We start from the raw sequence: 27,179 nt of genomic DNA, 5'->3' as shown, positions 1-27,179 counted from the left end.
CAGAGGGCAGAACAGGGTCGTGCGAAATCAATTTCAAGCAAAATTGACAATGCAAATGTTTTCTTTTGCACGTTGCAGCCTGATGCAGCCTTTGACATTGATTAACTTAAAGTTAACAGGAACTTAAGACTTGCATGCAGAGGTTTCTAGGCTCCTTGCAGGGTGATAGTGGGTGGTTAGGGAGAAAATAAAAAGAGCAATTTACAACAACGTTGTCAAAGGCTAGAGAGACCTCCTAGGCTCTGACTACACTTTGGGGGGATGTGTTGAGCACTGCTATAATTTGAAGTGATGGATGGATACTAAAGCGTTACAGCACACTTTATTTCAAAGGACAGTGGGTGGTATTCAACTCAATTTTACTCAGAGTAGGTGCATCGAAATTCATGGACCTGACTTAATCGTGCTCATCAATTTCAGTGGCTCTGCCCTGTTTAAAATCCAGTTGAATGCCATCCTGTATTTTTCTGTTCTTACTATATGTAAAGGTTGCTTGCAACTGAAATTATTTAACAAAACCAATAAATAAAATAAATAAGAAAGGAACATCCCAATATTTCAAAGTATGCTTGGGTGGAGATTTATTCACAGGTATGTAAATTTCCCTTAAATTTTTATTATCTTTCTACAATTGAAGAATTAGGCTGCAATCATAACCCCACTTACCTTGCAGTAAGGGCTCCTGAAATAAACGGGCCTTTATTCTAAGTAGGGATGTCTTGAATTCCAGCCTTCATAGAACCAGAGAATCATAAAATTGGAGAGTGGGAAGCGACCGCGAGGGTCATCTAGCTCAACCCCCTGCAATGAAGGAATCTTTTGCCTGATGTGGGGCTCGAACCCATCACTCTCAGATTAAGAGTGCCCTACCAAGTGAGCTAGGATGCAGGTGGCACTGTGGGTTAAACCACAGAGCTTAGGACTTGCCGATCAGAAGGTTGGCGGTTCGAATCTCCGCGACAGGGTGAGCTCCCATTGCTCGGTCCCTGCTCCTGCTAACCTAGCAGTTCAAAAGCACGTCAGAGTGCAAGTAGATAAATAGGTACCACTCTGGCGGGAAGCTAAACAGCGTTTCCGTGCGCTGCTCTGGTTCCCCAGAAGCGGCTTAGTCATGCTGGCCACATGACCCGGAAGCTGTACGCCGGTTCCCTCGGCCAATAAAGCAAGATGAGCGCCGCAACCCCAGAGTCGGCCACGACTGGACCTAATGGTCAGGGGTCCCTTTACCTTTTACCAAGCGACCTACCCCATAAGCACTTTACCACAAGACAAAATGGACCTGCTTGATAAATCCTTCCTCTCACCCCAGTATGGTCGGGCCTTAAATATTCTGTCTTTGGTTGTATTTGAGGGTCGATTTCAAAAAATCCTGCTGGAAAAATGCTTATGTCCATGTGGAGATGGCAGTATTGAATCAGTAGCGCATGTTCTTCTGGCTTGCACTCTTTATAACGATTTGAGGAGTGAGGTTATTACCCCTCTGCTACTATCCAGACCAGGTTTCTCAACCATTTGCTACTGTGTCTTTTCTTCTAGCAGATCAAGATAATCAGATGACAGCCAAAACTGCAAAAAAATTAGCAGGGGCAATTAGAATAAGATCTATTGTTTGATTATTGATGTAAACCTCCAAAATGTATTTTGTATAGTTAATTTTTTGTCTCTGTCTTCAGTGCAGTGGTACCTTGGGTTAAGTACTTAATTTGTTCTGGAGGTCCGTTCTTAACCTGAAACTGTTCTTAACCTGAAGCACCAAACAAAACAAAAACAAACAAACAAAAAACCCAAACAAATCCAAAATTAACTATATTGGTTTTTGCAATTATATTTGTAATTGGTGGTTGTTGTTTTGTTGTGCCTCATTTGACATAATGTGAGGAGAATCAGGTGCTTTTACATTACATTGGATTTGTTTGGTACCTCGGGTTAAGTACTTAATTCATTCTGGAGGTCCGTTCTTAACCTGAAACTGTTCTTAACCTGAAGTACCACTTTAGCTAATGGGGCCTCCTGCTGCCGCTGCGCCACTGGAGCACGATTTCTGCTCTCATCCTGAAGCAAAGTTCTTAACCCGAGGTACTATTTCTGGGTTAGCGGAGTCTGTAACCTGAAGCGTATGTAACCTGAAGCGTATGTAACCCGAGGTACCACTGTACGTTGTGTTTTATTTTATTTTATTGCTATGGCTAGTGGCTGATGAAAATAAAGATTCTTCTGATTCGGTGGCTGGGCCTGTGGAATGACTGTGTGACAGAGCTGTGTCTCTTATGTTCGCCATCACAACACGGAGCACTGAGGAAGATGGGACACTTCGCATTTGTTATCTTGGAACCCATGCAAGGAAAGGGAAGCCATGCACTTTGGAGAACCCCTGCATTGGGCTTCTGCCTTCGTGGACTGGACTCTGGGTAGAAATCAAAAGATTGTTATGGATGCAGTCCTGAGATCCCTGGCTCCTTGATGTCAGTGGAAAGCACAACAGTGGCAGGCGTCTAAACAATCTGGATTGCAGCCAGAGAAGATTATATAAAACCAAATGTAGCTGTACTAACCCCTAACCCCTAAGGAGTTGGGAAGTCAAAACTCACAGCTGGGCAATACCTTCATGGGACTCAGCTATCCAGCTCCAAATAAAACATTTTAAGTGTGTTTTAAGTATGATACACTAGATGGTGATGGTGAGTCTTATGGAAAATTCAGTGTATTTTTAAAAACACTTTTTTAAATTAAAAAAACAAAAACATTTTCAGAACGGTTTTTACGTGTGTAGATTCCACCACAAAGTGCGAGAATGTTCTGAGTTTCCCAGACTGTTTCGTCAGGCAAGGTGTTACACAAAACAGGAAGGGGGAAGGAGTAGAAAAAACAAGAAAGGAAGGAAGCAACTTAAAAAAAGACACAGGCAGATTTTGTTGCCCTGCTTTGTGTAACATCTTGCTTGATCCAAGAATTCAGGAGAACACAAAGCTTGCCCCACCCCTTGCTTGGTCCCAAAAAGGCATTACTTCCCAGTTGTGGATTGAGTGATCTGCAAAGAACAGATCACTGGTCCAACAAGCTGTTAATGGAGCAAGCAGATCACCAAGGGATTGTAGAATTGGAAAGGGTCCTGAGGATCATCTAGTCCAACCCACTGCAATGCAGGAATGTGCAGTTGTCCCAGACGGGGATATTTTATCACTCAGCAGTTAAAATCCTTCTATAATACTAAAGAGTTCCTGGTCACCCAGGTATGTGGGGTCTCCTTCAAATGTAATGCAGTTGCTACTCAACAAAGGACTTTTAAGCTCAGCCCAGGCTACTCAGAAGCCAACCCCACTGAATTCAATGGGACCGGCTTCCATGCTAGGGCTGCCATACATTGGAAAATTCCTGGACATATCTGGGATTCTTCCGTCGGAAATAGCGACCGGGTGGAATTTCCAAAAATCAGTAAAAATGGCTGGGGAAACCTGGGCATATGGCAACCCAAATCAGAAGTGATGGGGTTTTTTGGCAAATTTCCTAAAAAATAGCTTTTAAAAAAATCATGGGGGGGGGGATTTTGAAGAACTTTGCACCAGAAAAGCTCAACAACCTTTTGAAATATGACAACCCTGTGAATCCAGGAAAGTGTGTGCAGGATTGCAGCCTAAATGCAGAAATAGCATGGAACCAGTGTGCAGGTAGTCACATGAGCCAGCTGCTGTGTGTGCGTGTATATCACTGCATAAACACACACAGGGGACACATGTACATTCACACACACACACACACACACACACACACATCACATGTGATGGTCTAGACATGGATTGCACAATGCTGTCTGCACAGGAGTCCTTTAGAGACAGGGGCCCTGTCTTGTTTTAACAACTTACACATCTCAACTGTAAACCACATGAACTGCTTGCCAGGAAGTTTGTACATTGCTTGGAACTAAGCTTAATTTATGCGCCCTGAGGACACACGCCTCCTGCATCAGTTATTTTCGTTTAGATACCAATAGACCAGGGGTTAGCAAACTTTTTCAGCAGGGGGCCGTTCCACTGTCCCTCAGACCTTGGCGGGGGGCAGACTATATTTTTTAGGGGGGAATAACGAATTCCTATGCCCCACAAATAACTCAGAGATGCATTTTAAATAAAAGCACACATTCTACTCATGTAAAAACACCAGGTAGGCTCCACAAATAACCCAGAGATGCATTTTAAATAAAAGGACACATTCTTCACATGTAAAAACATGCTGATTCCCGGACTATCTGTGGGCTGGATTTATAAGGCGATTGGGCCAGATCCAGCCCCCGGGCCTTAGTTTGCCTACCATGCAATAGACTAACCATCTTTCCTTTGTTCCTGGTTGCCATACATTTGCTTTGAGCTCTGTCCAATAGGCAGTAGTTCTACATTTGCAGAGGCGCAGATGCTTTCAAATTGAAATGAACCAGAACAATGTACTCTATGTTGGAAATATAACCATCCTGGGAATATTTGACAGCAGAGGAAAAATATTTTCTAAATAGTAAAAACTAAAAACAATCTCGGATTAGAATTCCAACCCTAATCTCTTTCAGGGATATAATAAACCCATATGGAAGCAGCTTTTTATTTCAAAGTTGTTGTTTCCTTTCCTCCACCAAAGCTACTGTAGAAAATGAGTGAAGAAGCATTTCTCCAAATAATCATACACATATTTATCCTGCAGCTAATATAAAGTGCCTACAAACAGCAAAGAGACATGATAGCAAACATACAGGGTTTAAAAAGGGGAAAAAAGAAAGAAGAAGTCCACAAGATCACCAACTCAAATGCATACCTAAGCAGAAGAAAATTGGTCAGCTATAATTAATTTTTAAAAAATTGTTCAATGGAATCATGATCCTTTCAAAACTACACTGTCACCATTGTTCCTGACTGAGATCTGGTCCTCCTTTGCCGTGTCCGATACAAACATGCAACTGTGGGCAGCTCCCTTTAGATCAGCTTGTTTGCAGAGCAGCTTCTGAACAGGTCCACGCTTGCCCGATGGAAAGTTACTCCTTAAAGAAAGGAAAAAACCACTCCCGCTTTCTCGGTGAGGAAACCGTCTCAGAGTCTCCCAGGCCTCTCTATACTTGCTTGACGCTGTTCAGCAGGTCTGTGAGCTCGCTGATGTACTTGATGGTGTATTTCAGCGTCTGTATCTTGGTGAGAGGCTGACCCCTTTGGCTGTAGACGGGAGGCAGGTAGTTGCGAAGAGTGTGCAGCGCTTCAGCCAAGGTCCTCATCCTCAGCTTCTCCCTTTCGCTGGCCTTTCTCCTGCGCTGAACGGACATCCTGACTTTGGAGCCCTTGGCAAGGGCTTTGCCCTGGCCAGGGCCTGGGAGATAGACAGGAGGAAAGTCCATCAGGTTATAGCTCCTGTTGCTGCTGTCGCTGCTGCTGCTGCTGCTGGCACAGGGCATCTCCATCACAAGGGGACAAGGCGAGGATGCATAGGATTCGAAGGAAGGGGATGGAGAGATGCTCTGGGGAGATGAGCTTTGGCTGAGCTCCAGAGGCCCAGTCTTCCAGTCCCATGAGGAGAAGTAGGAGTTCTCTGATTCCGCGCTCCCTTCCATGCTCACCAAAGCCTGGTCCGATTTGTGGCAAGGGGAAAAGCGGGAACGATTTCCTGTCAAAGCTGCAAGCAGGGAAAATCTGTGGCCTCCCTGTCTGCGGAGACCCTTTTATGATAGAGGGAGGGGTGGTGTAAGAAGTGACAAAATGGGAAACGGGGAGGGGGCCAAGGTGTGGGGAGGATTCAAAGGAAGGCAAGTGCCAAAATGGAAAATGAACTCCTGGCGGTGTTACTTTCCTCTCTATGATAATTATCAACCTTTGGCTAAAACCCATTTAAGCTAACAGGCTATAGTGAGAAAGAAAAGTGGTGGTGGTTGAGGGGGAGAGATTATCATCTTGTAGCAAAACCAATCGAGCCTTCTTATCTACATTTAACAGTGTCTTGGGGAATAACTGGCAGTGGGAAAGGAAATATAGAAAACAGGCCACAGGATCAACACCTAGGTTTCAATTTTATTTGACTGGATTGGATTTAAAGTGGTAAATTGGCTGACAAGGACACGACGACAACAAACTCCTATTACAGACCCTTCCAGTGCTCCTATTTCCTGGTTTAAAGAAGCCATCCCAGTTTCGGATTTGATCCCAGAATGTCCCATTTTTCCTTAAAGGTAAAGGTAAAGGGACCCCTGACCGTTAAGTCCAGTTGCGGACTTTAACAAAATAGTATATATATTTTAAAAGTGACTATGGTGCTTCATGAAGAATAAATCAGTGTTAGGAATTTATTTTGTAGGGCTAAAAAGGTAAAGGTAAAGGACCCCTGACAGTTAAGTCCAGTCGCGAACGACTCTGGGGTTGCGGCGCTCATCTCGCTTTAATGGCCAAGGGAGCCAGGGTTTGTCCCAGACAGCTTCCGGGTCATGTGGCCAGCATCACTACGCCGCTTCTGGCGAACCAGGACAGCACACAGAAACGCCATTTACCTTCCCACCGGAGCAGTTCCTATTTATCTACTTGCACTTTGACGTGCTTTCAAACTGCTAGGTTGGCAGGAGCAGGGACCGAGCAACTGGAGCTCACCCCATCGCGGGGATTCGAACCGCCGACCTTCTGATCGGCAAGCCCTAGGCTCTGTGGTTTAGATCACAGCGCCACCCGCGTCCTTCATTTTCCTTAGGCTGTCCCCTGGAGAAATGTTGGAGGGCATGGAGTCATCCGACCCCTGAGCCATCTGAAGGCGGTCCTGTATAGGGAAGGTTTTTTAAAACTGTTTTATTATGTTTTTATATATGTTGGAAGATGCCCAGTGTGGAATGGGATGTCTCTATTTTCATTGGAGAAATGTTGGAGATTATGCTATGCTATATATAAAATATTCCTCGTGGAATTGCTTCCAATAAAATGTGTTCCACTATGTCACACACACACACACACTCACACACAAATACACCCCACAAACGCAGAATTGATTTCCCACATTTTACTCCCCAAATATACCAAACTGGAGGGATGGAGAAATGTATGTCAGATTTTTAACGTTCGCATTGTCTTCTTTGTAGATCTAAACATTCTAAATATCCATTATTATGAACATTCCTTTTAAAAGCACACACCAAAAACAAGCATTAAAAGCCTTCCAAATTATTATAACCCCTATACAGCACTTACAGCTCCTTGCACAAAACAATATCGTAATATGCAAATATATTAGCTTTTAGAGGCAATATTGCCTTTTGCCTATCCACCACCACAGAATAGTACAGATGTTCTACTTGGAATAATTTTCTCATATTGGTCTGGATGGCTTGGTAAAATAATGGAATTCTTTCTGAAGGCATTTCGGTCAATCCCATTATCTACATTTAGCAGGAACAGTAGTGTCACATTATTTAGACAGAGCTTGGCTGACTCTTTCTAGCAGATGTAGCATAATGGTTTAGGAGATTACAGCCGCTATCCTTTTTACCTGGGAGTAAGTGCCACTGAACTCAATGGGGCTTACTTCTGAGTAGACATGCATAGTTCTGTACTATAGGTTGGGAAGTCTCTGGTTGGAATTGTGTCTTTGCTCTGAGCTCACCCAGGGCTTCCATTAACTTTTTTTTTTAGAGCTCCCTCATCTGCAATGCAGACATGAGAATAATAACTTACCTACCGGAATTGCTGCAAGGATTTTAGATTATTCATTTATTTAGAATACTTCTACCCTGCTTTAGGGCCCTGAGAGGCTGTCAAAATGAAACCTTGTACAGGAACAAAAATTACGCTGTCTCCATACACACCATGCATTAAAAGCATGCACCCAAGAATCCCGAGAATGCTGAGGTAAACCACAATTCCTGGGTTCTCTGGGGAAATGAAATGTGTTCATCCTTGTTCCTCCCTAGTCTCATAGCCAGGCAGCAGTTCCACCTAAAATCCTCAAAAGTAAGGGAAGGGGTCAGCCAGAACTCAGTGAGCTGATTATGAAAGCAGCCTTCCTTTGCTGGTATTTACCAAACAGCAGCTCTCAAGCTGAAATTCCGGAGTTATCATCATAATCATCAACACCATCACTAATAATAATAATAATAATAATAATAATAATAATAATAAAATTCGTGTGGCCTTTCCAATTTTATTTTTAAAAATTGTTTTTATTAAATATTCTCTTGGGTTACAAAGGTCCGTACAGCGTCTCTGCTTTTAGTTCATAGATTTCTTTCTACATATCATTCATATTCAGCGTGAGACGCAGGCATTGTAGACAATATAAAATTGGGGAGGCGAGAGCTGGGGGGAGAGAAGGGGATGATGGCTAACTTTCCTTCTTCTACATAGTGTATGTATAGGGTTTGTGTGTCAGTGTCACGCAAGTAGCTTCTATTTCTATTCGTTTCTTGGTTTTTGTTAGCCGTGAGAGAGATTGGGGGGGAGACTGTGTTGCCCTTCTCATACTGAGCAGGTACAGGTACATACCCTTCAACATTTCTACAATGAAAATAAAAACACTCTGTTCCATAATAATAATTTTACTGTTCATACCCCACCCTTCTGACTGGGTTGCCAACCACTCTGGGCAGCTTCCAACATACATTAAGAAGTAATAAAACATTTTTTTAAAAAAACCTTCCCTATACAGGGCTGCCTTCAGACTGCTCAGGAGTCATATAACTCTGTACTTTCCAATATTTCTCCGATGAAAATAGGGACATCCTAAGGAAAAGCGGGACATTCTGGGATCAAATCAGAAACAAGGCCGGCTTCTCTAAATCTGGGACTGTCCCTGGAAAACACTTGGAGAGTTTGCAGGTAGTTTTAGGACACATCAAGGCACCATCACTAACAGGGAAGCCATGAGCTAACTAAGAAAAAATGTCCGGGAGAATTTAGGCAACTAAAGCTTTCTGAATACTCAGAACTGCTGTGTGAGGAATAATGAAGGTGCTGCTGATGTTGACGATCTATTGACCACTGATCGTGCGTCTCTATGTTCCAGGGACAGTCCCGGATTTACATAAGCCGTCCCGGTTTCTGATTTGATCCCGGAATGTCCCACTTTTCTTTAGGACGCCCAAACCGCAGAGGCTAGGACTTGCTGATCAGAAGGTCGGCGGTTCGAATCCCCGAGACAGGGTGAGCTCCCGTTGCTCGGTCCCTGTTCCTGCCAACTTAGCAGTTCAAAAGCACGTCAAAATGCAAGTAGATAAATAGGTACCACTCCAGCGGGAAGGTAAACGGCATTTCCGTGCGCTGCTCTGGTTCGCCAGAAGCGGCTTAGTTATGCTAGCCACATGACCCGGAAGCTGTACGCCGGCTCCCTCGGCCAATAAAGCGAGATGAGCGCCGCAACCCTAGAGTTGGTCACGACTGGACCTAATGGTCAGGGGTCCCCTTTACCCCTATTTTCATCAGAGAAATGTTGGGGCGTATGGAGTTATGTGACCTCCGAGCCAAGGAGATAAGTAACTCTACAACCTTTAGAAGACATCTGAGCTGCCCAGATACCGTTAGCCCAAAGGTGGAAAGAGAAAGCAGTCCCAACCAAAGAAGATTGGCAAACTAAGTTAATGGACTATGCTGAAATGGCAAAATTAACTGGAAAGCTCAGAAATGAAGATGACAAGAAATTTAAAAAAAAAATGGGAAAAGTTTATTATGTACTTACATAAGTATTGTAAACAGGTTAATACATTGGCAGGATTTTAAGAGCACTTGTAATTTTAGAAATAATGTAAGAAATTTGAGGTAGGAAAAAAATGAAGTAGAAATGATAAGCAGTTCAAAAAGAAATTTAAAGAACCAGGGGGGAGGAGTCACAGGATCCAGAGAATACAATTTTAGGGATTTGATATTGATTTTATGTATATTTTTCTTTGTTTGTGGTTGTCGTTGTGTTTGTTGTTGTTTGTTTTTTATTTTTGTTATTTTTGTTGGAAATTTAATTAAAATATTACTTTTTAAAAAATAGAAGACATCTGAAGGCAGCCCTGTATAGAGTAGTTTTCTTTTTAATGTTTTTAAAATATTTTGGAAGCCGCCCAGAGTGGCTGGGGCAACCCAATCAGATGGGGGCCCCCGGCGTAAATACTAAAATTATTATTTTTTATTATTGTGGAATAAGATGTTCCTACTTTCATTGGAGAAATGTTGGAGGTCATGTATCCCTTGGACTGCAGGCAGTGGAGGGCAAGAGTTAATTTCAATGGCACAGGCTTCTCAGAACTCCTCTCGAATTGTGATAGCAAGCTATAAGCCAAAATAGATGGACTAATTAAAATCTGAGCATTTGGGGTTGTGGTTATTAAACTTTGATTGCCGTTTTATATGAACGCAGAGACAAAGCGTTCCTGAAATTGTAGGCCTCATTTGGCTTTCCTAGTGGAACACGAAGCAAAATGTACATAGAAAAACCAGCAGAAGAATCTGGAAGCCTGTAATGTCCCCCAAAAAACATACCTCACTAGGAGGAATTGTCTTGATACCTTTTTCTGTTGTGAATGCATGGCACTAGATGGGCACCCTAGTGTCTATTCACCCTAATGGCTCGCCTTCACTGATGGTTAGATACACAAATAGTCTAACCTGATGTGAGGCAGTTTCATACTTCCCAAGAAGAAAATTATTATAAATTAATTTGGGGATGGTATTTAACACCAGATTAAATCAAATAAACAAGGAATATTTGGTGTTACGTTGGAGGGGATACCAGGAAACAGGGAATTATGTTCACATGTGGCGGAGGTGTAAACATGTACATTTTTTTTTTTTTTTTGGCAAAGGGTTTTTAAGGAGATAACAGAAACCATTGGGTTGAAGCTCATCGAAAGTCCAGAGGTAGCATTATTATCAATTTACAATGGTGTGGAAGGTTCACAGGCTACAAAGGACTTGCTCACAATTTTATTGACAGCTGCACGAGTTATTATAGCTAAGAAGTGGAAGGCGCTAGCAGAATATACAGTGGTACCTTGGGTTACAGGCGCTTCAGGTTACAAGCGCTTCAGGTTACAGACTCCACTAATCCAGAAATAGTACCTTGGGTTAAGAACTTTGCTTCAGGATGAGAACAGAAATTGTGCGGTGGTGCGGTGGCAGCGGGAGGCCCCATTAGCTAAAGTGGTACCTCAGGTTAAGAACAGTTTCTGGTTAAGAACGGACCTCCAGAACAAATTAAGTTCTTAGCCCGAGGTAACACTGTAAAATGGAAGAATGGTATAAAGAGGTGTGGGATCTAGCTATTAATGATAAATTAACATGTGCCATTAAGGTAAGATGGGGAATATGCAAGAGAAATTATTTTGAGGAAATATGGAGTTTGTTTGTAGAATTTGTACTGGAAAGGGGTCAAACCATCGCAAGAGGTGTTGAAAATTTGGGAGGTTGGATAGTTATAATGGAATGGTCTCGGTGGTGTGGCATACATTTTTATTCTTATTTATTTATGATTATTACTTTGTAAAAAAAAATAAAGAAAAAGAAAAGAAAAGAAAAGTGCTTGTTAAAAATGATCTAATACTTGCCATTGTAAATTATACCACTTGGATCCCTCTTGCCCTTTGTACATCTCACCACTGAAGTCACTATCACACGATAAAAACATAACATTCACTTTTCACTGTCGGTGTTAGGAAAGAACCAAGAAACAGACTTGTCCCGTTTTTCTGCGGCTAAAGGGGTTTTAAATATATAATATCTAGGGAGAATTCATATTTGGGGGGGTCCCTAAATTTTCTTCCACCTCATAAAAATCAGGGCAGAGAGGGGAAAGACCTTTTCGGTCACTCAGTAATCTCATAATGTTTTCGAGCTATGCAGCTCATATCGTAGGCGTGCTCGGTGACAGCATAAAAAAACAAGAAGATTTCCTGCCTGAGTGATAGGTTTTTGGTTTTTTTAATCACTCCAACAATTTATTCAGCAATTTGAAGCCAAGCAACATTCAATCTTCAGCCGGTCAAGGGAGCCGTGGACTCAAAAAGGTTGAAACCCTCTGTCTTGGAACGATGAATGTCTCAGGGTCATGTGTGAAGCAGCCCCAGAATCTGATTCGCACAACTATGCAGGCTGGGTTTCTTGATCTCACTGGTGTCTCGCAAAGGCGGTGTCCTCTGGTCACACACTAGCAAGATCAGGGCCAATATGCCATATCTGAGAACCTCCCATGTGAACATTTGATCCCCCCAGAAGTGGCAATCTCGACTGACTGAGATGTGACAGCAACTTCCCAATTCATTAAGACAACTGGCCTCTAATCAAGCAGCTTCCTAGATGAAAACAGTCTCATGTGCCGAATTTACACCTACTCACCTTTTAAGTACAACTTTTATGACTTGGCATTTTCCAGCTGATATTGAGGAGGGTCTTTTTAATGCCCCTGTTAACAGAAGTTGAAAGGAGATGACGCCGTGTGGTTGGTCTTCTTTAATGTCTGCTTCTCGTTTTAAACTAATGGAAAAGGATACGAAATAGTACAGAGTGCAGGCTTGTTGGTAATTTTTGAGCAGAGAAGAGTGAGGTTTCCTTCCTGTCAAAATGTACACTTTTTCCAAGCACAATTTCAACAAAGAAATCCAAAGACAATGTATTGTGTCTCTGATTTAAAGACCTACGGTAAATTCAGTATAAACACTTAATCACCAGCTTTCATTGCCTCACAAAATAGCTTCAATTTCCCCCAATCTTTGAAACACACACTCAGAAGTAAGCCCCACAGAGTTCAGTATGTATTGTACAGTGGTACCTCAGGTTAAGTACTTAATTCGTTCCGGAGGTCCGTTCTTAACCTGAAACTGTTCTTAACCTGAGGTACCACTTTAGCTAATGGGGCCTCCTGCTGCCACCGCCGTGCAATTGGAGCACGATTTCTGTTCTCATCCTGAAGCAAAGTTCTTAACCCGAGGTAATATTTCCGGGTTAGCAGAGTCTGTAACTTGAAGCGTATGTAACCTGAAGCGTATGTAACCCGAGGTACCACTGTATAGGATTTAGCAATCAAATTTAGCTATCCTGTCTCCTCACTTGCCTTTACATAACTGGAATACTTGCTAAAGTGAGCTGATGAATAGTCTGAAATTTTATTTGGTATGAATGGTACGCATAGGTGTCTTTTGATAAGTAAGTTATAAATTCAATTTTTGCACAAATGTAAATGGGATGATGTTATAGGAATTAAAGGCCATGCCGGTACCTCAATACAGATCAGCTTAGATCTAGTTCACATTACCATTTTGTAATGGCAACGTTTAGCTGTTAACTGGCATGTCTGTGTCATCAGAGATCTAACACCCCAGCTAGAAGATTCATATCACTCCCTGTCACCTCAAATGTCCATCCTTTACATTCCAGCTTTTATTTAATAATAATTATTCTACAGCAATTCTTAGTTTGTATTAAGCTCTTTGCAGAGGGTTTAAAGGTAAAGGTAAAAGGACCCCTGACCATTAGGTCCAGTCGTGGCCTACTCTGGGGTTGTGGCGCTCATCTCGCTTTATTGGCCGAGGGAGCCAGCGTACAGCTTCCGGGTCATGTGGCCAGCATGACTAAGCCGCTTCTGGTGAACCAGAGCAGTGCACGGAAACACCATTTACCTCCCTGCTGGAGCGGTACCTATTTATCTACTTGCACTTTGACGTGCTTTCGAACTGCTAGGTTGGCAGGAGCAGGGACAGAGCAACGGAAGCTCACTCCGTCGCGGGGATTCGAACAGCCGACCTTCTGATCGGCAAGCCCTAGGCTCTGTGGTTTAGACCACAGGGTTTACACGACTGCAAATTAAAGCCAATTTTCTTATTACAACTAAAACAGGCATTTTAGACTGATTAAAGAAATTGGTAATATTATGGAAAATACATTAATAATACAACCAAGAAAGCCATCATTAGGGGGACTGAATGAGATAACATACAATGTATTAATCATAGGGCAAGGGCGGGGAATTTGTTGACAGTGGCTCAGATATTGATATCTAAATATTAAAAGTAACAACAAATCCTTAAGGGAATGGATATGAATGCATAAAATATCATTAAAATGCAGCTCCATTATAGTGGAGTCAGTTTACCTTTTGACCAAATGGTGAGAAAGGATTTGAATGCCAGTTCTTGAAATCCACTCTGCAATTTGCAGGAATTATCGCTGGTGTGGGGGAGCTTTGGTTCCCTCAGATAATAATAATAATAATAATAATAATAATAATAATAATAATAATTATTATTATTAATTATTTATTATTTATACCCCGCCCATCTGGCTGAGTTTCCCCAGCCACTCTGGGCGGCTTCCAATCAAGTGTTAAAAACAATACAGCATTAAATATTAAAAACTTCCCTAAACAGGGCTGCCTTCAGATGTCTTTTAAAAAGAAGATAGCTGCTTATTTCCTTCACATCTGAAGGGAGGGCGTTCCACAGGGCGGGCGCCACTACCAAGAAGGCCCTCTGTCTGGTTCCCTGTAACCTCACTTCTCGCAATGAGGGAACCGCCAGAAGGCCCTCGGTGCTGGATCTCAGTGTCCGGGTTGAACAATGTTGCTGAACTACAACTCCCATCATCCCTGGCAATCGGCCATGTTTTCTGGTGCTGATGGGAGGGGTCATTCAGCAACATCTGGTGGGCCAAAGCTTCCCTTGGATTAATGAGAAACGCCCCCATACAGATCCTACATGCAAGTTTTCCCTGCTGAATGTGCTTGGTATACAATATGGTGGGAAGTTGCAGTACGAGCAGGAATCTGATCTTCCTTCTCGTCTTTTAGGCACAGACTGATGCCTTTGCATACAATATTGCTGTGTTCCACAGTTCTCCCTAATGCAAAAAAATGCCACTGTTTTATGTTGATGAGTGTGTACAAAAAACAAACAAAATGCAAGCTCCACTCTCCCAACAACCTCTGGCGGCTACCGCCATATAAATGAGGAATTTGTGTTCCAAAACGTACTCTCCTATTGCCATCAAAGTTTTTTACCCTGACATTTCATTTTTATAAAGCGTATGCTCCGAATAACAATCGTCTCCCATTTGTTTTCCTTTCTGCAATCTTGTCAGATGAGGAAGCTACATGACAAGTTGTTCGGGCTTTGTAGAGAAGCAGCTTTCTCAAATCCATCCATAACTTTTTAAAATGAAAGAATCAGCCTTCCAAAACAGATCTGATAATTATTTTAAAAATGGATTTTCCAAGCATGATCTAGGACATTTCCTCCCCCTCCCAGCCCCCTAAAATGACGCTGCCTTATGATATACTGTCATTCCAACAGGGGCTTCTGTGGTGTTAGAAAAATCAAGCTTGGTTCGTTCATAAGCCAGAGATTGATCTGCTAAAATTATTTAATGAGTTGACAGCCCCAGTCAAAACATTGTCAGAATCCTTCTCAGAAGATTCTGTGGTGAGAGATTTCCAAGGTCAGTTCATAGAAGAGGATAGTGATTGAAAAGACAGATTTCCACACTCAGAACCTCCTGCAATGTCTGCATTGGTTTTGGAATCAGATGGGAGCTTCGAATGCATAAAACAAGAACAATGACATCCTTGACCCATCTGCCATACTAGAGGCTGTTGTGATTCCTATAATCCTGGTGCCATTTATCAGGCAGGAGCCTGAATGTACTGCCAAAATCTGGGTTGATACCTGAGTTTTGGTCTCATGCCTAGAGGTTGCACGTGAATGGCTCACTGTGCAGAGAAACCTGGGGCAGTTGCATTTAAATCAGCAGCTCTGTTGTTAATATACCTGGAACTAGATTCAACGCGAAATGCAATTCACTAATGCCCATATTGGCAGCTGTGGGGGAAGACGCAGATGAAAAACAGCTTGGCTCAACTCTAATTTCTTTGACTTGATCTGCCAGGCTCTGCCGCACATATTTATCAGACCATGGCAGGCAATCATAGCTCTCTTATTCACTAAAAGGTTAGAAGTGAAACCACACAGACAGATGCATCAGTCTTCCGGAGATCAAAATTAGTGATGGTAATGTCCTGGAGGCAGAACTGGAAGGGACTTCTGCTAAAAAGTGAAGGAGCCTTGGGTGCTGTGTGACTACATAGGCCAGAAATTGATGCAGAAGGACCAAAGGTGCCCATGTTTGATCCTTGCAATTTTCTAGTGGAGCTGTGGGAGAGACCTCGGTCTGAAACCCTTCAGGACCATGGACAGTACACAAAGACAACACTGTACTGATCTGGAAGGATCATTGTGCAGACTCAGCATAAGGCGTGGGTAGGCAAACTAAGGCCCGGGGGCTGGATCCGGCCCAATCGCCTTCTAAATCCAGCCAGCGGATGGTCCAGGAATCAGTGTGTTTTCACATGAGTAGATTGTGTCCTTTTATTTAAAATGCATCTCTGGGCTATTTGTGGGGCATAGGAATTCATTCATTTTTTTCCAAAAATATAGTCCAGCCCCCCACAAGGTTCGAGGGACAGTGGACCGGCCCCCTGCTGAAAAAGTTTGCTGACCCCTGGCATAAGGCAACTTTCTATGCTCCTAACACAGTTGTCAGGACTGTCTGCTAGGACACACTTTTGAAGATATTGGATAATCTTACTCTTAATTTATGGGGGAAACAGTTTCTAGTCTAGAACGGTTTTGAAGATATGTTTGAAAATGTGTGGGCAATGCAGGCTGAGATCTCAGAAGCCAGAAGGGTGGCTGGATAAAATTACCAGCAGTTTGACGTTGGGGTCCAATACGCTGTACAGTCTTTATCTTTTGAGACGCAAGTGGGGCTTATCAACCTGGGAAGGAAGGAAGGAAGGAGAAGGAAAACTCTGACTGTAAACCTCCGCTTCCTTGCAGGATAACTTCAGGAGAAGAAAAGGCTAAGGGGCAAACCCTATGGAAATCCGGAGTGGAGTCCCTAAGACGGTCAGATAGCATCTTGTATGTCTCCTTCTGGCAACTCCTGCAGTCCAGCTGGTGCCAAACATATTGCCCTGTTTTCCTTTGGGCCACATCAGCAAAGCCAAGAGGGTCTTCTCATCTGGGCAGCCCAGGACTACCCAGATGGTAAAGGACCACTGGACAGCTGAGTCCAGTCAAAAGCGACTACGGGGTTGCGGCGCTCATCTCACATTCAGGCTGAGGGAGCAGGCGTTTGTCCAGAGACAGCTTTCCGGGTCATGTGGCCAGAAGGACTAAACCGCTTCTGGTACAACGGAACACAGTGATGAAAACCAGAGCTCATGGAAATGCCATTTACCTTCCCACCGCAGAGGTACCTATTTATCTATTTGCGCTGATGTGCTTTCAAATTGCTAGGTTGGCAGGAGCTGGGACAGAGCAATGAGAGCTCACCCCGTTGCACAGATTTGAACTGCCAACTTTCCGATTGGGAAGCCCAAGAGGCTCAGTGGTTTAGACCACAGCACCACCTGTGTCCCTGCCCAGATGACAAGACTAATGAAAGCAACTCTCTCTTTCTCCTGCAAATCTCTGCATTACCCAAAAGCCATCACCTAGAGGAAATTCTGAATGTCCTGTATGGGGAACAAAGGATTATGGCAGGAAGGACAATAGTCCCCTTTTCCTCAGGCTCTCATCCATGTTGAGCTACAGCAGTTCTAGTGTATTATGCCCTGTACAGCTCCTTCTCATGCTTACAAAAATCAAAATAAATTGTGCCTCATTGTACACATTGCAGAACAAATTGTGCGATCTAAGTGAATCATATGGGACCTATCTTTCGGAGGGGGGGGGGATTTTAAAATCCCTTGGAGGGTTCAAATAAACAGGAACCAGTGTACACCTTCGGTTTGTATCATACTGTTGTAGTGAACCTTTGTGAACTTTATTTAAAATAAAGATAGCTACAGTACCATAATGTTAGAACATGTGGTTTTGTGTTCTGGGCCATTCCAAAAATTTTGGACTACAACTCCCATCACCCTCAACCAGAATGGCTTATAGTCAGGGATGATGGAGTTGTAGTCCAACCAGGTTTGGAAAAGCATGATTGGCATCACTACTAATCAGCTGCTTTGTTTGCTATAAATCAGACTAAGCTTGCAGCCTTATTACCTGAGAGTAAGCAACATTAATGGGATGAGGGTGGCGCTGTGGGTTAAACCACAGAGCCTAGGGTTTACCGAACAGAAGGTTGGCGGTTCGAATCCCCGTGACAGGCGGCTTAGTTATGCTGGCCACATGACCTGGAAGCTGTACGCAGGCTCCTTCGGCCAATAAAGCGAGATGAGTGCCGCAACCCCAGAGTCAGCCACGACTGGACCTAATGGTCAGGGGTCCCTTTATCTTTAAGCAACATTAACATACAGAGACTTCCTTCCAAGTATACAGTTGTACTATAAAGCCTACAATCCGCTTCACATAATTAAGTGTTGTTGAGCAAAGAATGACATTTCCAGGTAAATATGTTTAGGATCTGGATCTGGAAGGTTGATCTAGGTTTTCCTTGTTGTTCCTAAGAAGAGCTGATCACTTCACCTGTTGTTTTTTAAAAAACAAAACACCCAAACAGGGATGCAGGCTGGTGGTTAAAAGATCAAAGACTATAAATGTGTCAAACTCTGAAATGCAAATCACCTGCCACAAAATTGAAGGAGCAATTCCTGCATTGACACCTTAGTGTCAAAGGCTCCAATTAGGTTGAACTGATGGAAAAGAAAAGGCCAAAGACAACATATTTATCGCCTATTCAGATTTGTTATCTCCCCAGCTGAGTTGGACAATGGCATGAAAGTCTATCATTCCGAATTATCTCTCCCTAAATTTGTCAAGTGACCTATCCATTCATGGGGAAGTTGCACACAATTGCTGAAGAGAGACTGGGGCTTGAGGGGAAACCACCACTGCAAATAAAGCAGCAAAGAAAATATGTCTCTTATACTTTGACATATTCCATATTTCTCCAAAGGCATCGACTCATCATGAAGATTTTTGATCTGGCATTTTTAGCTGCTCCTGATGTATATAACTTTCTGTGTGTGGTAACTTGCATTTCATAGGTAGCTGGAAAGTGTTTCTGCTATATTTCTATCAGCTTAACATTATATGTCGATTTTACCAGGAAATATTTGGCAGCCCTCCCATGTGTTGAAAGAACGCATGGGGGGTTATAATGTTGTGCCAACATCCCTGCCATGGAAATGTTTCTCTGCCACCTGTGTGGGAAAGGCCGTTATTCAATTCCTATTCCTGGGAACTTAAAAATCTGCCTTATATGGAGTCAGAGTTAGTGGACGAAACCAATACTGTGGTACCTCTGGTTACGAACGTAATTCGTTCCGGAGGTCTGTTCTTAACCTGAAACCGTTCTTAACCTTAGCTAATGGGGCCTCCCGCTGCCGCCACACGATTTCTGTTCTCATCCTGAGGTAAAGTTCTTAACCCGAGGTACTACTTCCAGGTTAGTGGAGTCTGTAACCCAAAGTAACCTGGGGTGTTTGTAACCCGAGGTACCAGTGTAGTGGGTCCAGCGGTCAAGAAGGCAGTTTCTGCCTGTGTTGTAGAGGGAAGGAAGGGGCAGATGGGGCTCATCCACCTGGGAAGGTAGCCCATCTAGCAGAAGGGAAACTGTGATCCTAAACCTCGTCCGCTTTGCAGGGTATATTTGGGAGAAAAAAACGCTAAGGATTAAACCCTACACAAATCCAGAGTGGACTCTTGTAGGCATCCTTGTGGCAACTCCTGCAGCCCAACTGTTGCCAAAGATATTGCTTTCCTTTCCTCGGGACCACATCAGCGAGGTAGCCTGGGCAGCCCAGGACTTCCATACACACTACCTAGGGAGGTCACTTGGCTGCTGCTAACATAGCTGGATGACTTCAGCCCGGGAGATGCAATCCATTGCCAACAATGGTACCATCTTTCCAGAGTTTCAGGCAGGAACCCTTCCCAGCTCTCCTGAGAGGGATTCAATTTGGGACTTCCTGTGGACAAAGCACTACTAGTGGAGCTATAGACCATCAGCCCCCTGCCCTACATCCAATCTCCTCCAGGCAAGGAGGAACCTGACCCAACCAGACTCCCTCTTCATATGGAGCAGCTCTACCTATGCATCAAACCCAATGGGAAGTGCACTGGTGGGGCCGGTGGGCCCTCATGCATTCCTTCCATCCATGGAGCAGTGGGCTGTGTAAGCACTGGTGTGCTTTTGAACTGCCAGGTTGGCAGGAGCTGGGACAGAGTAAGGAGGTGCGGGTGGTGCTGATCAGAAGGTTGGCGGTTCGAATCTGCGCGACGGATTGAGCTCCCGTTGCCCTGTCCCAGCTCCTGCCAACCTAGCAGTTCGAAAGCATGCCAGTGCAAGTAGATAAATAGGTACAGTACCTCTGAGGTGGGAAGGTAAACAACGTTTCTGTGCACTCTGTTTTCCATCACGGTGTTCCATTGCACCAGAAGCAGTTTAGTCATGCTGGCCACATGACCCAAAAAGCTGTCTGTGGACAAACACCGGCTCCCTTGCCCTGAAAGCGAGATGAGTGCTGCAACCCCACAGTCGCCTTTGACTGGACTTAACCATCCAGGGGTCCTTTACCTTTACCAATTCTATTGTATTCTTCTTTAGCTCTATGTTGTCACCCAGAGGCAAACGTGAAGAGAAGGTCCATCAGCAACTAATTAGCTATCTTACAAACATTTCCCCCTACAAAAATATAAATAAATAGGGAAGCTACTGTAACCAGGAGGCTGTCTTGCATACCTCCAAGAAACAATAATTAATCTTGGGTTTTTTTGAAAGAGTTGATTGCATTTTGCTGAAGCAGAAAATGAAAACCACATTTATTGACTGAAAGAGAATTTTAAATCTTTTTAGAAAGAATTTTCTGACCGGCTCCTCTTTCCTATCTCGAAGCCTTCTCTGAAAACTTTAGCATTAGCACTTTTAGGATAAAATGCAGACAGCTCACAGTGAGAAAGATTAATGGGAGCTGTTATCACGAGTCAAGGTAAAAATCTTTTCATGTCTAAGGAGGTGTTGAAGCTCTGCCATTTTACATCAGCAGATGAAAGGAAGCCGCAGTTAGCAATATTACTAGATCTGTTATAGGCTAAGTGCTACTGGTGAAATAATAAAACTCAGTGGTAGATTTAGCACTTTGCCCTTCAGGAAGGAAAACACGTCTTATTTCTAACACTGTCTCAATGTGCAGTGCAGCTTTCTATGCTAGTTTCTAAACACAGCCTCCCTTTGTGTCAAAGAGAGTGTTGATTCACTATATATGTATATAAAAACCCATAAATCTTTCTGTTAAAAAGAAAGGTCATCTAGATTTGATAAGAATTTAATTCTAGAGTCTTGCTTGGGGAAACAAGGTTTGGGAAGGAGTTTCCACAAAGTAGTTATGTACAGCCCCCAAAAAACCCCTAAAGTCTAGTGGCACTTTTAAATACCTCCACATTTCTGCTTCTTTTCCCCTTCCAAGAAAGGTTCTTCTGGAAAGACATCCCTTTTATGAAGGATTTTGTAACATACAAACATTTTCTGCAGTATAGCTACCACATATTTATCATTTGCTAAGGAATGTGAAAAGCCGTCTAGCACCTAGATATTAAACTAAGTTGCCTTTCAGCACATCAAAGGTAACATCTACAACAGTTCAGGTTTTCGGAAACTTTCATGTTTCACTTGTTTAAGCACAGTAGACATTTTCCTAGCTACAGGCAGTTTCATACCAACTCCTAACAGATCGAGGACACTATACAGCCTTAAATAGCTCACGACCGCAATACCTCAAGGACCACCTATCTCCATATGAACCTACCCAGACCCTGAGATCATCTTCTGAGGCCCTTCTTTGTGTGCCTCCTCCTTGAAAGGTCCAGAGGGTGGCAACATGAGAACAGGCCTTCTCTGCAGTGGGTCCCCATCTATGGGATGCTCTCCCCAGTGAAGTTTGCCTGACGCCTTCATTATACACCTTTAGGCGCCAGGGAAAGAGGTTCCTTTTTAACCAGGCCCTTCCGTTGATCTGATTGACATCCAATGCCCTTTTAAAATGTGTTGGGGCTAAACATGGATTAAAAGCCATATAAGCAAACTTAGGGATGCGGGTGGCGCTGTGGGTAAAACCTCAGCGCCTAGGACTTGCTGATCGCATGGTCGGCGGTTCGAATCCCCGCGGCGGGGTGAGCTCCTGTCGTTCGGTCCCAGCTCCTGCCCACCTAGCAATTCGAAAGCACAATTAAGTGCAAGTAGATAAATAGGTACCGCTTTCTAGTGGGAAGGTAAACGGCGTTCTGTGTGCTGCTCTGGTGCCGGTTCGCCGGAGCAGCTTTGTCAGTGGCCACGTGACCCGGAAGTGTCTGCGGACAGCGCTGGCTCCCGGCCTATAGAGTGAGATGAGCGCACAACCCTAGAGTCTGTCAAGACTGGCCCGTACGGGCAGGGGTACCTTTACCTTTTAAGCAAACTTAGTAGTGTCAGTTGAGAGTAGTGCCAGTTCAGTGCTGGTGGTTGCTAGATTGCGGAGGTCCTTGTGACACGCCCTTCATTGTGACACCTCCCTCTCCTGGCTCCTTGGTCACTAGGGCTCTAGAGGCATAGCCATCTCCTTTGGTTTAATCATTCAGCGAGTGAGAGAGAAAGTGGATGGAGATGTAAGTAGACTTTCTCATCAGCATCTGCATTCTGTGCTGGTAATGCTCCCTGACAGTCTTAGGGAATATTTAAAAGATTAAGATTGGGAATAATTTAAAGGCTTCGGCCAGCCCTTCTCGGCATCTTTATGACTCCACCCACTGTTTTGTAACAGGGAAGGGAAGTAACTGTGGATGCTGCTTACAATTTAGGAAAAGGAAAACTAACATGTCACGTCTTGGAAAAGGGTATTCTTTTTAGGCACATGATAACTCGCCATGGGAGCATTAAGCATGCCCTCTGGAGAGGGTGATATCTTGCATTGTCTTCCTCCCCTTCCTGCCTCCCAGGGCCCATCTTTCAAAGGACAGCCAAGGTACAAAACCCTTCAGCATGCTGATGTTTCTTCTATAGTAATATTAGTATTTGGTATTTGATGTTTCCCTTTTAAACATCCCTTCTCCACACTAAGCAAACCCATCTCTTTCAATGAGATGATGAGAATTCTTATAATATCCAGAGGGTGCTATTCTGGCTAGTCTTCAAGGACTCTCTTCACAGGATACCCATAATGATATGCCTAGGAAAGTGAATCCATCTTGCGCTCTGAGTTGTGAATGCCCAAACCAGTTTAGGAATGTAGATCAGGAGAGTGCTGTGAGTCCCATTTCTCACATTTTAACGGGCCTTTTCTGCAGTGGCTCCCCATCTATGGAATGCTCTCCCCAGGGAAGTTCGCCTGGCGCCTTCATTGAACACCTTTAGGTGCCAGGCAAAAAGGTTCCTTTTTAACCAGGCCTTTGGTTGATCTGTTTGACATCCTATGCCCTTTAAAAATGTGGCTCTTTTCGGGGGGGGGGGGGGTTGTTAGTGGGTTGTTGTTTTTATTTATATATGTTGTGATCTTTTCTGTGAACTGCCCTGAAACCTCCAGGAATAGGGCAGTATATAAATAATAATAGCAATAATGATGGTGATAATAATAATAATAATAATAATAATAATACAGCACAGGTCTAGACCCGTCTGCTCAAAAGTCCCATTGAGTTCAGTAGGATTTATTTCCTGGTAAATGTGCATAGAATTGTAGCTTTAACCTTAGTTTTCATTATAATGTGGTAAAGTCTCACTGATTTAACCCCAAGAATGCAGAGGACAATAGTCTTAGATCTCGGAGGAAAGTTGTACAGTAGTAAGGCTTATAGGAAACTGAAACTTGCATGCATTGCTAGATATATATACTGATCTGCTAATACAAAACAGCCAATTTTATTTAGTCACTGCAAGGCTTTATCAGTGCCTTCCATAGTTGTTACAGTACTGAGAATCCCAGCATTTATCTGAAGAAATAGGATTCTAGGCTATGGCAAAACCCTAAAAGAACATGACACGTTTACATCGCAAACACAAATATAATACCTTCACTAACAGACCCTGTGATATGCAGTTTTACAAGAAAATGTTATCCCTTCTTAAGATTCCTTGGGAACAAGGTAAACCATGCTGGCTAAGCTGCTTTCAGGCTTTTATATTCACATTTGCAGAGTGCCACAATAGATTTCATATGTGTGTGTGTGTGTGTGTGTGTGTGTGTGTATAAAACCTGGGTAATGAATAGAAGTTTAGAGAGAAGGTTTAAGAAGTGCCAAATTCTTAAATTTCCTTCACAGCTTTGTCACGTTTCTGACCAATAAGACGAACTAACTTGCGCATATAGCAAAAGACAGAAAAAGTAGACAACTTGGATACAGGTATCTGAAATAACATGTATTTTTATCTGAAACTTGTGAACTACACAGCCAAACACTAATGGCAGGTCTGTTGGCCCGACAGCAGTGTGATTTGCCACAGCAGATAAAATTCACTATTCTAAGCTGAGCAGAATTCTGCATGGCAAGACTCTTCTCAACAACGCACAAGTGGCAGAAGGCTTGAGATGCTTCCACTCATGAGATACTTTGCGCTGGAAAAGGAGCACTTAGGATGGGATGTAGTGACATTGCTACTTGTTGCCTTGTGCGATGGTCAGTTTCTCCCAATCTCAGGAGAAATGTTAGCATTTCATTCCTCCGTTGCTAGGTGTGTGATTGTTACATCACATTAGTGTTTACTTTCTAGGCTTGGAAAGTGTGAGAATGGAAGTCAGTCTTATCCGTCTTCTGCTGTACTGTACTTTTGTACTTTTCTTTCTCTCTCTCTTGGAGAAGATGTGAGAGGACGCCATGGTTGCTTTGTCCTGTATATATTGCTTAATAAACCACTTAGAATGCTATACTCGTGCTCCACGGTCGTTTCTGCTATACTCTGCTGAGTGAGCATGCACATGTCTTTTGATATGTGTCGCTGGTGCACACTGGGACTGATTTGTGAACGTCCCGGGCTGCGCTTCATCAGGAAGACGCCCGGAGAGGTCTGTCTCATTCCAGGGGCTGCGTGTGACCCCAGGCGTGTTCCGACAGGTCATGCAGCTAAAAGGGACTTCTCCAGCGACTTCTCTGGAGGGCCTACAGCCCACAAACCACAGCTGTGCAGCTGTTTCTGAGCTAGCTCAGTCAGTAGAGCACAAGATTCTTAATCTCAGGGTTATGGGTTTGAACTCCACACTGGACAAAAGATTCCTGCATTGCAGGTTAGTGTGTTTTACATCTAAAACAGCAAGTCCTCCCAATTTCTTACAAACCCGGTTTTAGGGCATGTCCCAGCCACAGCTGTGCATGCCCAAGCCCCATATTTTCAATGGGCGAATTAAACACATCCGTAAGTCTCTTCCAGTGCAATTTCAAAGTACCTTATTTAACTTTACGTAGATTTTGCCTTAATTCCTAGTTTTTGCAACGACCATCCTAGGCACACCACAAACCACTTCTGTGCATGTCTATAGGTTAAAACGCCATGCAGTTCTCCCACCTTACAAAATAATATACCAGGTAGCAAACTTTACAACAACCCCCCTGCTTTATAGGAATGCAGAAATATATATTGCCTCGGTTCCCTCCCATAACCTGTGGTTTGCATCTGGATGTGACATGATAGACATGCAATATCTGGGACCAGATAATTTTTTGCTGGGGGAAAGAGTACAATGGACATAGCAACGCTTGTTCCAGGTAAACATGAGTAACAGTGCACTATAAATTATTCTGCACATCATTTCACCATTTAATTAATTCTGTTTGGGACAAGTGGGCTGGCTGGGGCTGTTAGGAATTGTTGGAGAACCGCAGATTAGCTACCCCTGCATTTATACACAAGGTTTATACAATTACACAATGCTTATAAGGCTGTAGTTAGGCAGTTAAAACCACAGATAGTCACGGGTTTCAGACACTTCTCTTGGGCTGCAATTCTACACCCACATACCTGGGAGCAAACCCTATTAAACACAATGGGACTTAATTTTGAGTAGACGTGTACAGAATTGCAGTATAGGATAAGGCGTGCAATCCTAGGGACTCTAATATGAAAAGTTCAGCTGAAATCAATAGGATTTGCTTCCCGGCAAATGCACTTAGGACTCCAGTATAAAGAAGTAAAATACTTTAATCATCAAAAGGGTTGAGGTGTTTGGCTATTACATAATACTGCCTAGATTTAATTTAGGCTTTGATTTAACCCCATGGCCGGAGGTAAACTGCCATTCTTTTTGATGTTTAATTCAAAGGCTTTTGGCTCCAGAGCTCACAAAATCAAAAGAAAGAGCACAATATTGATGTGGTAAATATATAATGCCAACATGTGACACTGATCCATTGACTTGCTGCTGATATACTTGTAGTAAACACTTTCCAGGGAAAGATACTGCATAGCAGTAAATTCAGCTGAGCTACAGTATGCTCCGAGAATAAAAGGGTTGACTATAAGTGAGTAGCTACAGCTGCATCTAGCTGAACTTGGAGGAAAAGGGGGGGGGGGAGGCACTGCATGGATGGGATTGTTTGTGCTCTGGTGTGACAGTGGACAAGCAGAGAATAATCAAGATGCCACTGTCTGTTTGCATTGAAGCTGCCTGAACAATGACATCTCACTTTCTTCCAACGCTCTCCCAGCTTCCAGCTACTGAAGAGAGCAGATTGCATCTTTACAGCAACTGGGATTGTCATGATTACTGAAGGCATTATATCTGGTTTACCCGTGTATTATTTCAGTGGCCTGCAGCATCACAAAGCACCCAGTATACAGTGGTACCTCAGGTTAAGAAGCAGTGATGTACAGTGGTACCTCGGGTTAAGAACTTAATTCGTTCCGGAGGTCCGTTCTTAACCGGAAACTGTTCTTAACCTGAAGCTCCACTTTAGCTAATGGGGCCTCCTGCTGCCGCCGCGCCGCCGGAGCACGATTTCTGTTCTCATCCTGAAGCAAAGTTCTTAACCTGAAGCACTATTTCTGGGTTAGCGGAGTCTGTAACCTGAAGCGTATGTAACCCGAGGTACCACTGTATACTGAAGCGGTACAACCTATGTCCCTTCTCCCTAAGTTAAGAACTCACTGCAAATAGAAAACCAACACAACAGGCAAAGGGATAGGTAAGATTCATTCTCCTTGCTGTGTCGGGCTTTTTCTTTTTTTAATTTGCAGGGAGTTTCTTCTTTATTTATTTAAACAATTTCTATACTGCTTAACTACAACAACCTCTGA

At 43.3% G+C, this 27,179-nt stretch overlaps 1 protein-coding gene and 2 long non-coding RNA genes across 4 annotated transcripts in view; all 3 read right to left on the bottom strand.

Annotated features, from left to right (window-relative positions):
• Positions 1–1,106: 1,106 nt before the first annotated feature.
• On the bottom strand, positions 1,107–23,034 carry LOC308473714. Of its 2 annotated transcripts, XR_013984234.1 has the most exons (3): positions 22,360–23,034; positions 12,315–12,452; positions 1,107–1,566 (listed from the first exon to the last, which is right to left on the bottom strand). It is a non-coding gene; the product is annotated as an uncharacterized lncRNA (long non-coding RNA). The 2 variants fall into 2 exon arrangements; XR_013984235.1 differs by lacking the exon at positions 1,107–1,566 and having other exon boundaries at positions 11,884–12,452.
• MSGN1 (mesogenin 1) lies at positions 4,672–6,223 on the bottom strand. The gene has a single exon (XM_080998295.1). The coding sequence runs from the start codon at positions 5,579–5,581 to the stop codon at positions 5,090–5,092; it is 492 nt and encodes a 163-aa protein (XP_080854421.1). The 5' UTR covers positions 5,582–6,223; the 3' UTR covers positions 4,672–5,089.
• Positions 23,035–24,290: 1,256 nt separating the features above from the next.
• LOC308473762 overlaps positions 24,291–27,179 on the bottom strand; it is a 136,382-nt gene continuing 133,493 nt past the window's right edge. Inside the window, exon 2 of the long non-coding RNA XR_013984294.1 lies at positions 24,291–24,724. This is a non-coding gene — a long non-coding RNA (uncharacterized lncRNA). The remainder of the gene's footprint in view (positions 24,725–27,179) is intronic.

The sequence above is a fragment of the Podarcis pityusensis genome (assembly GCF_964106645.2).
Source record: "Podarcis pityusensis genome assembly, chromosome: 3".
In the NCBI taxonomy this organism is placed as follows: domain Eukaryota; kingdom Metazoa; phylum Chordata; class Lepidosauria; order Squamata; family Lacertidae; genus Podarcis; species Podarcis pityusensis.
This window is presented reverse-complemented; position numbering and strand designations above follow the sequence as displayed.